General features: G+C 39.0%; 1 protein-coding gene across 1 annotated transcript; it reads right to left on the reverse strand.

Moving 5' to 3' along the window:
- Nucleotides 1-12,003: 12,003 nt before the first annotated feature.
- Nucleotides 12,004-14,151, reverse strand: LOC104428069. The gene has a single exon (XM_010041068.2). It carries the CDS (start codon nt 14,149-14,151, stop codon nt 12,004-12,006), a length of 2,148 nt encoding a protein of 715 aa, XP_010039370.2.
- Nucleotides 14,152-14,800: the final 649 nt, after the last annotated feature.

The following is a 14,800-nucleotide window of genomic DNA, read 5'->3' on the forward strand; positions in this document are numbered from 1 at the left end:
ATAAAACCTACATCCATGACTTACCAACCTAATCCCGAGATGAAGATGCAAAAATCAAACCGTCACAAGGAAGTGATCGTGAACGTTCCCAGATAATCCATAAGCATGACATTGACCTCGGGCATTTCCTCACCTGTGAATTCCACGGAGACGTCCCAAGAATATATGCAAAACATAGAACGAAAACACCAGAAAAATTGACATTCAGATTTAAATACAACGAAATATGACTGGAATCGGACTTGAATTCTTAACAAATCAATTGAAAACAAGCAATTTACATCAACATGTTTTCGGATCTGATAATTTCATCGATCATTTTTCAGCCGTGCCTCTAAGGCATTTCATCGAACTCACCACATGCATTTGATTGAGCAGTGAAACAAAGGCATAAAAGTTCAGAGTAGAGACCAAATCCATATGAAATCTTTTCAAAATTTCTGCAGTCAATGATGCAAACTTGAATAGGACAAATTTGATTCTAATAACATGATGTTTTAATTACCTTTCTTCATCAAAACAGGTTGTAACAGAGCATGTTCAGTTGACAAACAAATGGACAAGAGGATCCATACGGCTCTACTCGACTTTGGAAAAGTTATTTCATCAACGTTTTAGTTTCAGATAAGACTCGACTACAACTAGCAATCAATAAGTAGAAGACACACTCGAGAACGAACTAAATGACTCTGATTTAAATTGAGCATTTCACCAAGCAGAAGGTAAGCATCTCGGCCCTGAGTATAGCGAAATATTGATTCGCAACCACACCATCAGGTTCGGAATATCAGATGAACTTCAATAGCAGTCAAGTCTTTCAAAAACAGAAATTAGAATTCTCGGTCACTGTCCAACACGAAGAGCATCTGAAGATAGAACATGAGCTCATATTCAACTAACCTTGGGTTTTAGCTTCAAAAGGTGAGCAGATTAAGAATAGTGTTGGAAGATATGCGGCGATTGCTCATGATATTTGACAGAAGATTTGATCCGATTACGATTGTACACAAATCAATTAAAGATTAGATTTAGATTTAGATTGATTCATAGAATCCTTTGAAAGGGCTAGTAATAATACCTAGAGGGGGGGTGAATAGGTGTGATAAAAAAATTTCGCAAAGTTCAGTAGAAGTAATTTGCTTATAGAAAATCACAAACTAAGAATGACTTCAACCTTTAGCAGTTTCAAATAAAATCAATGAGTTTAAACTTAAACAGTTAATTAGAGCTACGAATCAAAATAAAGGAGTTGAGGGAAGAGAATAAAAATACAAGGTTTATAGTGGTTCGGCTCAGATCAAGCCTACGTTCACTCTTCCGCGCTGACAGCCCACTGGTTGGATTCCACTAAGAATCAAAAGATATTTTACAACTTTGTGATCTCGACTTCTCAGTGAAAAGTCTCTACTGGTCTCTCACAAAGTCTCACTACGAGTTTCTCTCTTTTGTATACAACTTTGAGCTCAATGAATGAAATAGCAAAGAACTAGGAAGTTTCAGATTTTGAAAATTTTCTTTCACACACACACTATCGAACAACTAGAAATTTTGCCTTAAATACTCATTCATAGCTTCACGACCGTTGGCACTTTCCAAAGGAATTCTTCCAATCTACCCATTGGACAAATCAATCAAGGAGATCTCGAGTCGTTTGATAATTTGTGATGAAAGCCTGTCAATTCCGTTCACCCATACAATCAGAATCTTAGTTTCCATAAGTAGAACTTTCCAAGTTTGTTTGTCTTCCAAAAGATTTGATTATTGGAATTAATTCCAATAAGGATAATCAATTATGTAGGTACTAAATCCAGCCATAAAGTCATCCATAAACCATACGAATCAAATCCTTAAAGAAATAAATATAATCTTGCATCTAGATAAGTCTTCATTCTTGATCTGAAATCGTCGGTGATGGCGAGACTTTGATCTTAAAGTACGGCGGTCTTTAATTTGACACTAAAGTCTGGAAGTCTTCAGACTAGACTTTGGAAATGTTTTGTCAACTTCAAAACAGTTAAGGAGTTTTCTCCAACATCCTTTACTTCCATTCATTATGTACATCTTGTATTATATCTACATGGGACTATACATTAGAAACCATTGAAGAGAGAATACAAAAATCTTCCAAAATTCTTCATCTTCAGTCACAATTCATTTGCTTCCTTTAGTTTCTTTCATGGTATCGAGCAATGAAGCTCCTGATTTTGCTTCCGTTCTCCTCGTCTCGATTGCTACTAAGGATCTTCAATCCTATGTAGAAGAGTCAACACTTTAGCAAAGGAATCAATTTCCGTTTTTTTTTTTTACCATGACCCAGAATTTACCTTCAGCCTCCGATGAGAATCCATGAGAACAAACCCAGCACAATCTCCAGAGAACCATGATGCACCTCTTGCTATTAATGTCACTAGACCCCAAGAACAAATTACTCGGGCCCAAAATATCCAAACTTTTTTGGCTCGAGACAAATCTGGCAACACCATCGGCCCAGTGGCTCGGCTCTCTCCCCTTAGGAGGGGAGAAGTTCGAATCCCGAGGCGCCGTTAGGGAATTCGTGCACAGAGTGCGTGGTGGTGGGTCCCGTAGTCGCTCCCAGGGGTTTGCTTGCCGGTTGTCGGCTTACGGGGTTCCTTGGTTACCAAAAAAAGAAAGAAAAATCTGGGGCAACCTATCTCGGGCCAACCCATGATGGGCCATCCTTATTAATGGCTGCCATTTAAGATACAGCCCAAGCCATGGTTGTTTGGGCCAAGCCCAAATGCATCATTGCAAGGGATTCAAGGCCAACGAGTTTCCCTCCAACCCGACGGCAGCCCACCAACCGTAAACGAGGCAAGCTAGACCATCGGGTTGAATCAGCAAATACGGGGCTGGCGACTAGATCAGACGAACCGAGTATTGGAACGAATCCATATCCGGCCGTTTTCAATGCAAGTTATGGAACCGGGTCGAATAATCCGGGTATGGGAACAAATCCCTACCTCGGATTTTCACTCGGATTTCTACCGTATCCAACGGTGGCTCTCACTAGACGACCAAAACCCGACGACCCTATGTTCGTCTCCACCGCCGACGGACTAGAACTGCGGCTAATCAATCAACAGCTGACCGGGCTAGAAAATTACTCCAGATGGTTGTAGGAGTTTCGGCGTGCACTGGTAACGAAGGATAAAGATGGGTTTCTCGATGAAACCGTTTTAATCCCTCTCGATGAACGCCTAGCCCGACACTTGAGGAAGTGCAATCAACTTGTCTGTACTTGGATCATAAATTGCATATCCCCAGAAGTCACGGCCGGACTTCCACCGACAAAGGACGCTCAAAATATGTGGGAAAACATCAAAGAGATGTATGGTAAACTGAACCGAGTGAATATTTTTTCCCTCATGCAAGAACTCAGTGAGCTCAAACAGGGGAACATGACAGTCATGGCATGCATCCTGATAAACTTGCTTCTAATATAATTTCCAATATAAACTTCCGTTGACTGAGGGAAATCCCTTGGTCAGATCGGACAATTTCAATTCCAATGAAATATTTAGGTGCTCCTAGGTCCTTAATGTGGAAAGTGGCATGCAAATATTCCTTGAAACTTTCAATGGCAGCTTTATCATTTCCCATAATGAGAATGTCACCGACATATATCATCAAATAAATAGAGCGAGCATAGTTATGTTTGGACTGCTTGAAGCTTGGTGTTGCAAGAGCATTCGCAAATTTTGCATACCATTGTTTGGATGCTTGTTTCAACCCATAAAGGGATTTACGGAGATGACATATTTTATTCCCCCGTCTCCATAAGCCCTGAGGAATATCCATATAGATTCACTAGACCCATTGGCCAGAATGCTGACCAACTTATTACATATGGACAATATCAATAGTTGATGCAGGCGTTGCCAAAATTGAATACTTCCAACAAAGGAGGGAGTTTTTCACGTGTCACGTATTGCTTGATTAATTCTATTTCAAGAAAGGCATGGATTATTGACTTAGGGGCAAACGATCATATTATATGTGACAAAGGATTTTTCTCGAGTATAAATGAAGGATTTAATTTTCTTGTTTTCGTACAATTACCCAGTGGAAATATCACTTATGTTAGTGTGAAAGGAACAATCAATTTCAGTCCTTAAATTACTCTTCAAAACGTTCTTTATGTCCCAGAGTTCCAATTTAATCTCATTTCTGTGTCAAGAGTCTGCAAAAAAAATTCATATCGCGTATTCTTCGATTCTGACACATGTTTCTTTCAGGCCCTTTCGACTAGCAGACTGATGGGTTGGGGTAGTCTTTCTGAAGGACTATTTTTCTAAACAAGTTTTCCAAGTAATTTTGATTTATCCCGCACTTCCTTAAATAAGCCATCATTGTGTAACTTGACTACCAATGATAAGAATTTCATTATGCATTTAAGAATGGGTTACGGTGCCTCCTTTCTTTGTCCTCAATGTCTCATATGTCCTCTTGCAAATCCATCTGGTAGTACTTGTCCTAGTGAAATCCTTTCATTAATTCATGTGGATGTTTGGGGACCTTACCATATAATAAATCATGATGGGTCTCGTTACTTCCTTACAATAGTAGACGATTATTCTCATGCAACATGGATTTTTTTTATGCAATCTAAAAGTCAAGTTTATTCTCATTTAAAAACATTCATTGCACTATCCAAGAATCAGTTCAGAAAATCCATTTAGCGGATCCGTACTGATAACGAGAGAGAATTCTTTCACCATGATTGTTCCTCACTCTTTTCATCTCATGGCATCTAACATGAAAGCTCATGCATTTATATGCCACAACGGAATGCAGTAGTTGAGCACAAACATCGCCGCCTTTTGGAAGTCGCACGTGCCCTAAAATTCCAACCATCAATTCCAGAAGATTATTGGGGAGATTGTGTTATCACAATAGCTTATTTAATCAACCGCATGCCCACTCAAATACTCAATGGGCAAATGCCTTTTGAACTACTATTTGGGAAGAAACAGGAGCTGAACCATCTCAAGGTTTTTGGATGTTTATGTTATGTCATGACAGTGGGTCCTCGGGACAAGTTGAGTCCTCGCGCTCGGCGTTGCATATTCATGGGATATCCCAACCTACAAAATGGGTATCGGATTCTTGAGCTATCTACAAAGGAATTCTTGGTAAGTAGAAATGTTGTCTTTCATGAGAACATCTTTCCATTCAGTGAGAAAAAATCTCCGAATGAAAATTCAGGGATAATCACCACCCCTCGTAGCTTCTTATTTGACAAAGCATTATCTGGAGATTCTGGTTACATACCACTAGCACCACTGACGAATGTTCCTTCTGTCCCTACACTTATTCTAGCAACAACACCTTCTTCAGATGAGAATTTGATCTCAGAAAGTATCTTGGGGAACTCGTTAGAAGATCCTACTGTTGATGAGGAAATTCAGGATATCTTGCTAACGCCCTCTAGTGAGACAATATCTTCCCCTTCGAAAGTCGATCCTCCAAGACGTTCTGGTCGGGCTACACGACCTCCAACCTAGACAAAGGATTATGTTTGTGCCACTCTCAATTCACCAGGTATTCAATGCCCAATCTCATCCTATGTTTCCTTTCATAAATTATCACTGGAACATAGATGTTGCATTAGTCGTCTATCAGAAGATAAGGAACCATCTAGCTATGATGAGGCGTCTACTAATCAACGATGGCAAAAGGCCATGGAAGCAGAATTACAAGCACTGATTAAGAATCAAACGTGGGATCTTGTATCGCTGCCACCTAATCGTAAACCGATTGGCTGCAAATGGGTTTACAAAATTAAATATCGTGCTGATGGCTCCATTGAACAATACAAGGCATGATTGGTGGCCAAGGGCTTCACCCAGCGAGAAGGTTTTGATTCTCACGAGACATTCTCTCTTGTAGCCAAAGATGTCACAGTCCGTTCATTCTTGATAGTTGCTGCTATTCATGACTGGCCTCTACATCAAATGGACGTGCATAATGCTTTTCTTCACGGTGATTTAGACGAAGAAATCTATATGGATATTACTCAGGGCTTATGGAGACGGGGAAAATAAAGTATGTCATCTTTGTAAATCTCTTTATGGGTTGAAACAAGCATCCAGACAGTGGTACGCAAAATTTGCGAATGCTCTTGCAACAGCAGGCTTCAAGCAGTCCAAACATGACTATGCTCTATTCACACGGACTAAAAGTATGCCATCTATTTATTTGATGATATATGTCGATGACATTCTCATTATGGGAAATGATAAAGCTGCCATAGAAAGTTTCAAGGAATATTTGCATGCCACTTCCCACATTAAGGACCTAGGAGAACCTAAATATTTCTTTGGAATCGAAATTACCCGATCTGACCAAGGGATTTCCCTCAGTCAACGGAAGTTTATATTGGAAATTATATTAGAAGTAGGTCTATTAGGATGCAAGCCAACTGTCATTCCCATTAAGCAAAACACTAAGTTGACTACCGCAGATTATGATAAGGGCATGTCTCAAAATGATGATCCTACGCTCCGAGATCCATCAGGTTATCAAAGGCTCGTTGGAAAAATTATATATCTGACTATGACTAGGCCTGATATTTCTTATGCGGTACAAACACTTAGTTAGTTCATGCACAATTCAAAGCAATCTCATTTGAATGTTGCCTTGAAAGTCGTCAAATATTTAAAGAAGTGTCCAGGACTTGGGATACTCCTATCCAGGAAATGTAACATGGAAATGACAGCATATTGTGATGCAGACTATGTGACTTGTCCCATGAGTCGAAGATTGATCACTGGATATTGCATTAAATTGGGAGAATCACTACTCTCATGGAAGACCAAGAAACAACCAACCGTGTCTTTGTCTTCAGCAGAAGTAGAGTATCAAGCTATGGCTAAAACCACCTGCCAAATAGTGTGGATACGAGGTCTACTTAAAGATCTCAGAGTACAAGTACAAGGGGGCAACGAGGCTATTCTGTGATAATGATGCGGCTCTTAAACTTGTAGCAAATCCTATAGTGCACGAGAGAACCAAGCATATAGAAGTGGATTGTCATTTTACATGAGAAAAAAATTCAAGAAAGAGTGATCAAGACGAGGAATTGGGACGACAAAACAGCCTACAGACATCTTTACCAAACCCTTGTGTCAAAAACAGCACGCATATTTATTGAGCAAGCTAGGCATCTTGGACATCTACAAGCCACCAGCTTGAGGGAGAGTGTTGGAAGATATGTGGCAATTGTTTGTGATATTTGACAGAGGATCTGATCCGATTACGATTGTACACAAATCAATTAAAGATTAGATTTAGATTTAGATTGATTCATAGAATCCTTTACTTACATTCATTATGTACATCTTGTATTATATCTATAGGGGACTGTACATTAGAAACCATTGAAGAGAGAATACAAAAATCTTCCAAAATTCTTCGTATCCAGTCACAATTTCTTTGCTTCCTTTAGTTTCTTTCAAATAGATTTCCTAGATACTTCATTGATGAAGATCATCTTTTACGTAAAGCCGATCGAGTAAGAATGAAACTCTTCGAGATCCCGGATCAAGATACAGAGCAAAACAGGGGTGACGCTGCACGACTCAACAATAGTGAACGGTGTAGGTCGAAGATGGCTTGCTCGCTAGTGGTCGATGCCAGTGAACAAGCCTCGAAACAAAATCCAAGTTCTTTGAGTTTTCTTCGCCAGAAGACAAAATAGAACCAGGGAGAGCTAAGCGCGATTCACCGGCAACGTCGGATTGCTTTGGATGAAAACTGAAAGGGATGAGAGAGAAGACGCAAGAGAGAGAAGGGAATCTGTTGCAGCCGTCTCTCCCGCTCCAATTTGTTTCGTTATGCTTCCATCTCTCACACACGCCTTTCATCTTGTTTTTGCTCCTACTCTGATATCTATGCGCCACAAAATGAGAGAGAGAGAGAGAGAGAGAGAGAGAGAGAGAGAGAGAGAGAGAGAGAGAGAGAGAGAAGGCTTTCTTTAATGTGTTCCCTAATTGATTTAAAGCTTTGGGCCGTAGAGAAAGAAGTTATTTTATCATATGAGGCTCCGAGGGCTTCAATTTCATGTTTTTTTTTTTTATGGGTCCAAGTGAGGCAAATTGGGTTTTATGAATTGGGCCAATGCCACCGAATAAGGGTGCGTATGGTAATGTTTAGTTTCGGAAGCAGTTTTTTAGAAACATTTTTTTATTTTTGTTCTCGAACAGTTTCGAGTATTTTAAGGCATTTGGTAACTATAAAAAATTCTATTCCGGGAACAGAAACACGTTTGGTACAACCCAAAAAATTTGTGACGTAAAATTGCTTTTAATATATTAATAATTTTATTACATTTTTCTTCTCTTTTTTTCTTCTCCTTCCTCTTAGCCGGTTCTTTGGTGACCGGCCGGATGAGCTCGCCGGCCATCGGCGAGGCTCGGCCTCGCCCTGGCCACCACGAGGCCAGGCAACGTCGAGCCTAGCCACGCTCGGCCACTTTGCCCGGCCTCGTGGTGGCCGGGCGAGGCTCAGCCGCCAGATCTAGGCAAAGTCGAGCCTCGTCGGTGGCCGGCAAGCTCGGCACGACCTCGCCGGGGCCAACGAGATTCTAGCGAGGTCGCCGGGCCTCGTCCGGCTAATTGCTGACCATCGTCGAGCTAGTGACCAGCTAGGGAAGAAGAAATGAAGAGAAAAAGAAAGAAAATAAAAGGAAGAGAAGAAAAGAAAAAAAAATCTATTTCTTGAGTTGTTTCAAGAACATGAAACGACTTTTTTTTTCTTGTTTCTGTTCTAAATCTATTCCCAAGAACAAAAAAAAAAATTACCAAACGCATTTATTTTTTTTATTTCTGTTCCGACGAACAAAAAAATAGAAATGGGTGTTCCCGAAACGTTACCAAACAACCCCTAAATGGCCGAATTGGGCTTGTTTTATTTATTTATTTATTATTATTATCGATTTTTGTTATGTTTTATTACAAAAGATGCATATTTGATTATTAGGTAAAAATTCAAGTGTCGACAGTCGGAAGAAAGAATCTATTCAAAAACTTAAAAAGGTAAAAGAATCACTAACTAATCATTCTGCTAATGAACTCAAGTAAGGTATATCACGTATTAAATGGCATAAGAAAAGTATCTCATCCATGATTAGTTCAATATGACAGAACTTCAAACGTTTCATGTGTTCCACCTATCCAAAATTGAGCAAAATGCCAAATTTTTGCTTAGTCTAAATTTCATCTCTCCTCTATATATAATTTCGATTCATATAGGACAAATAGTGAGGAATGTATATGCATACATGTTGAAATAGTTCCTTATTTGTTTATCAAAAGAAAGAATCTATTGAAAAACCTAAGAAGGAAAAAGAATTGGAGCTAGTCATTCCATGAATAAACACTAGCAAGGTATTTCATGCATTCAATGGCTAAAGAAAAGCATGTCATCCATGATTAGTTCAATATAACAGAACCTTAGACATTCCATTTGTTCCATAAATCCGAAATGGAGCAAAATGCCGTGTTTTTACTTAGTTTGAATTTTATCACTTCTCCCTATATAATTACGGTTCGCATAAAAGGAACACTAGCAAATGTATATGTATACATATTGAAATAGTTCCTTGTTTGTTTGTTAGAAGAAAAAAAGCTACTCAAATGTTTGTTTGTTGGAAGAAAAAAGGCTACTCAAAAACTTAGAAGGTGAAAGAATTGTGAACCAATTATTACGCAAATAAAAACAAACAAAGTATTCCATGCATTCAATAACTAAAGGAAAGTATCTTATCCAAGATTAGTTCAATATAATGGAACCTCAAACATTCCATTTGTTCCACAGATCCAAAATGGGGCAAAATGCCATGTTTTTGCTTAGTTTGAATTTTATCACTCTTCTCTAATAATTTCGGTTTGTATAGAAGAAACACTAAGAAATGTATATGTTTACGTGTTGAAATGGTTCCTTATTTGTTTGTCAGAAGAAACAATCTGCTCAAAAACCTAAGAAGGTGAAAGAATCATGAACCAATCATTACACGAATAAACACAAGTAAGGTATTTCATGCATTTGGTGGCTGAAAAAAAGTATCTCATCCATGATTAGTTAAATATGATGGAACCTTGGTCATTCCATTTGTTCTATATATCCGAAATGGAGCAAAATGCCATGTTTTTGTTTAGTTTAAATTTTATCACTCCTCTTCATATAATTCGATTCGTATAGTAGGAACAATGGGTGTACATGTATGCATGTTGAAATGGTTTATTGTTTGTTTGTCGGAAGAAAGAATCTATTCAAAAACTCAAGCAAATAAAAGAATTATAAAATAATCATTCTGCAAATAAAAACAAGCAAAGTATCTCACGCATTAAATGACTGAAGAAAAGTACGTTTAGTGAAATGTATGGTGATATCACAACTAACAAGATTCTCAATATTATTAATAAATTAGATACTATTAAACAAGTCGTATGGGTGTACTTGTACATAAAGTATAGGGTCATTTCCTAATAAGCATATGCGCCTATTACCATAAAAATCATCTTCATTGGCATGATTGATGGGTCAAATGATGTATAGGACAAAGAGGAGATGGTTTCATAGAATAAATAGATAAGGCATTCATGGTGGCTTGGAGCTGCCAATAGCGACGGAGCAAAGGAGTGGGAGAAGAGGAAAAGTACATTCGCATCTCTCCTCTTTCAAGTTTGGCATCAAAGAATTCGAAAGAGAAAGCATACTCTTCTTATGAAAGAGAAAATTCCCAAATTGATATTCTCCTTCGTTTTCCTTTTGTGATGACCGGTGACTCCTTTGAAGAATTGGGCTAAAAAACTAATTAGAGAGGAGAAAAACAATTTAGCATTCTATAGTGGGAAAGAGAAAATTGCAGCATTTTCAAAATAGAAAATTGTCTAAAAAGTCATAAACCTATTATACAACATTCAATTCAGTCATAAGCATTTCAATTGTGCCATTTTAGTCCTAAATATTTTGACAACTTGCTAATTTAATCATTTTGGCCAATTTTGGCCGAAAATAACTAACATAGATGCTGCCCTTCCTACATGACACGGCCGATGGACGACTAGCACTAACGTGAACAATTTTGCAAATTTTTGAAATTTTTGAAATTTTTATCTTACCTTTTTTTCTTTTTCTTTTATTTCTTTTTCCTTTTTACCAACTCTAGGCCAACTGGTCGCCTGCCAACCCTTGTAAGCCATAGGCAAAGGCCTCCATGCCCTTGGCCAAATCCAAATGAGTGCATCATGGCCCTTGCCAGCTACCGGTGAGGGTCTCTATGCCCTCGTTGGCCACGGTGAGGTGAGGGCTGCAACATAAACATGTATGAGTGGCCGCAATCCATTTTGAATCTAATTCTTCAAGGAGCAATGATGTAATCTATGAGTGTCTTGTGTTGTATTTCCGATGAGCCAAATGATGTTATGGAAAATCCTTCGTCACACTATTTTCCGCGAATCGTAAACTGGAGAGATTAAACAGTACTAATTCAACGCTTTGGTTCGTCTAAAATGGGATTATTCATGTGATCAAGATCAACAAAGGGAAAATTGATTGGATTAGTAGAAGTGTATGAGTGGTGTATTGGATACGAGACATGACTAATGTTTTGGGTCATGTCCTGATAACTGTATACGCCTATTACCATAAAGATCATATTTATGTGCATAATTTATGGTTAAAAAGAGGTGTGGCACAAAGGGAAGATGGTTTCATAGAATGAGTGATTAAGTAGAAAAGTACATTCGCATCTCCCCTTTGAAATTTGGCAACAAAGAATAGAAAAAAAGAAAAGGAGGAGCAATTTCTTCTCAATGTACACTCCGATCACCACCTTCCACTCTACTTTCCCGGGCCTTTCCATCGCTTGGGCCAAATTAATCCACTCCTACAATCCGAGCGCTGTTTATTGCCCTTCATGTTTAGATGCTTCCTGTCCGGCACGATGCTTTGAAAAGGACCCACGCCGTTGACTAGTCCTTATACGGATATTGCATTGAATAATGCAACTGCATATGGAGAAAACTCATAACATATGCCCCATCCAGGTTTGTATAAACAACCAAAATGAGCCATCAACAGCCAAACAAAGGTAAGAAGCTCTCCACCTTTGCTTAACACCTGCACATGTGCCTCGCCCTTAATATGACCTGCTGCATATGACAGCAACTCTACCCACACTCCGCTCATCACCTTCCACTTCATGTCCCCTTGCCTTTCCATGCTTTTGGCCAATTCGACCCCACCTAGGAGCACAGATGTAGAACGGAAGTTTATGAGAGGAACATCATACAATTTCTTGCATAGCTGCTCTATATCCTTGGTCGCATCCCCGATGTGGCCCTTTAGCTCAAGCAGCATTTCTGCTGACGTCATCTGGGCAGTACCCGCCACAGCGGAGACCACATTATGCTGATTAAGTAATAGATACAACATATAGTCAGAGAGGATCTTGCTGAATTCTCTTTCCTCCTTTCTCATTGTCGATTTCTCTTTGTTGTACCATATTTCAGTAGCAATATGCCAACTTAAAATACTGTTGTCGTAATTAGTATTAGTGACATGAGCTAAAAAATCGCTAGAAATTTCCTCACTTAGTGTACTCTGAAGAAATAGACGACCACTGGTCTCAAATATCTGCTTCACATCTTCTGCAGTTTTCGCACCCTCAGATTTACGTTTAACCTCCTTAAAGATAAAGATCCATAACTTCTTAACAAAGAGATTACTGGACACGTATTTCGTATTCGCAATTATTAATCTTTTCCTTGGACCATAGAGTCTGGCAATTGCCTCACTGGTTTGATGGAAATAAAAGATGATCTTCTTGTTGCAAATATTAGATAAAGCGATACCACAGCTCCGATCGCATTTATACATCTTTCTTGGACTCTCCTTCAAGAACTCGGATAAAAGATTGCAAGCAGATATGGATTCTGACCACCTTCGAAATATGAATGGTGTATCTAAGACCGCGTACATAGCATTGGCATTAGCCTTCACTTCACGTGTGGCCAATCGGGGCTTCCTCAGGTCACTCATGGCGGATACTAACATATGGAAAAATGAATCTAGTTTAGATGATCCTATATTGTAGCACTTCATTCTGCCAACTGTCCAATCAGAGAAAACGAGCATGAATAGACCTATCACATCAAGGGCCATCCCTCCAAAAAGAAGGGAATAAGTAATTTCCACATCAAGTTTAGGGAGCCAATGCTTCTTCAAGCGACTAAACAAGATGAAAGCCATCACAATGTCAGTGAAGGCTATGAAGCGGAAAATGTAGCTCCACTTGGAACATATTGCCAATGTTTTTGTGTAAAGCACCTCGTAAATGAATTGGAGTTCAACTGATATGATTCTCAATGCATCCACTGCAGAAACTTTGCAGAAATATTCACAGCTCATTTTGCGTTCTTGACTATGAAACATGAGATCCCCAACAAAGACCTTAAAGATTTGAAAGAATAAGTAAGCATGCTTCACTACTTTGCTCTCGGCAAATTTTGCTTCTTCTTCATCAAAATGTGCATCCCTTAAATCTTTGAGTTCTTCAACCAACTTCAAATGTGCATCCCTTCTTAGGATGTTTTGTTGGAGCAACGATTCCTTGAGCCTTGGGAGGCTCGAGAAATTAAGTGCTAGTGTCCTCTCCGCATTTTTTATGACCCCAGCAAGAAACACCAACATCGTTGGGATCACCAACAACTTGTCGCTAGGAAATATTCGCATAAAGAGATAGATGGCAGCACCAACTTGGAAGATGAGAGTGAGCAGGTGTCGCCCCCAAAGCGAACTATCCTCTAGAGAGAAGGCAGTGATGGTATCTGGACCGCCAAGATGTAACAAAAGAAATGATGCCCAAAACGCCTGAAGTGCTCCGTTTATTTCAGCTGCACGAGCGTACAAATTGCCCTGGTTGTGAGAGATGAGCCCTATCCCGTATATAGCTATCGAGTCGGCCATCAAGTAGGCCAACCACAAAAGGAATACAATGGGGCGGTTCGCTATTTTCTTTCTAAGGGGTGCAAATAGAATAAGAAAGACTTGAAGCGAGAGACTCAGTATGACAGAGCCTCGGATATTCCATTTGTTCCACAAATCTGAAATGAAGCTAAATGTCATGTTCTATTCAATTTGAACTTTATCACTCTTCTCAATATAATTTCAACTTATATGAGAGAGAATAGTAGGAAATATGTATATAGATGTTCAGATAGTTACGTACTTGTTTATTAGAAGAAAGAATCTATTCAAAAACCCAATAAGGTAAAAGATCATGAACCAACTGTTCCGTGAATGAATGCAAGGAAGGTATCTCATGCATTAAATGTTAGAAGAAAAGCATCTCATCCATCATTAGTTTAGTGAAATGTTTGGTCATATCACATCTAACAAGGCACTTGATATTATTAATGAATTAGATACTATCTAACAAGTCATACCCGTATACTTGTATATGATGTGCAGGACAAAGAGGAGATGGTTAGATAGAATGAATGGATAAAGCATTCTCGACAGCTCAATGCAACGAATAGCGACAGAACATAAGGAGGTGGGAGAAGAGAAAAGTATAATCGCATCCCCTCTTTCGAGTTTGGAATCGAAGAATAAAAAGGAAAGAGATCATATTTCCCTCACGCAAGAGAAAATTGCCAAATTGAAATTACTTCATGGGACTTCCATCTTTAGGTGAAGATTAGAGACTACTTTGAATAGTTGAGCGGTACTCTCTCTGAAAATAATTTAATAATTAGATATTTGGAGAGAGAGA

The sequence above is a fragment of the Eucalyptus grandis genome, chromosome 1 (assembly GCF_016545825.1).
Source record: "Eucalyptus grandis isolate ANBG69807.140 chromosome 1, ASM1654582v1, whole genome shotgun sequence".
NCBI classification, from domain to species: Eukaryota; Viridiplantae; Streptophyta; class Magnoliopsida; order Myrtales; family Myrtaceae; genus Eucalyptus; species Eucalyptus grandis.

Coding starts and splice junctions, on each gene's coding strand:
- LOC104428069 (XM_010041068.2), bottom strand. CDS start 14,151: ATGACATTTAGCTTCATTTCAGATTTGTGGAACAAATGGAATATCCGA.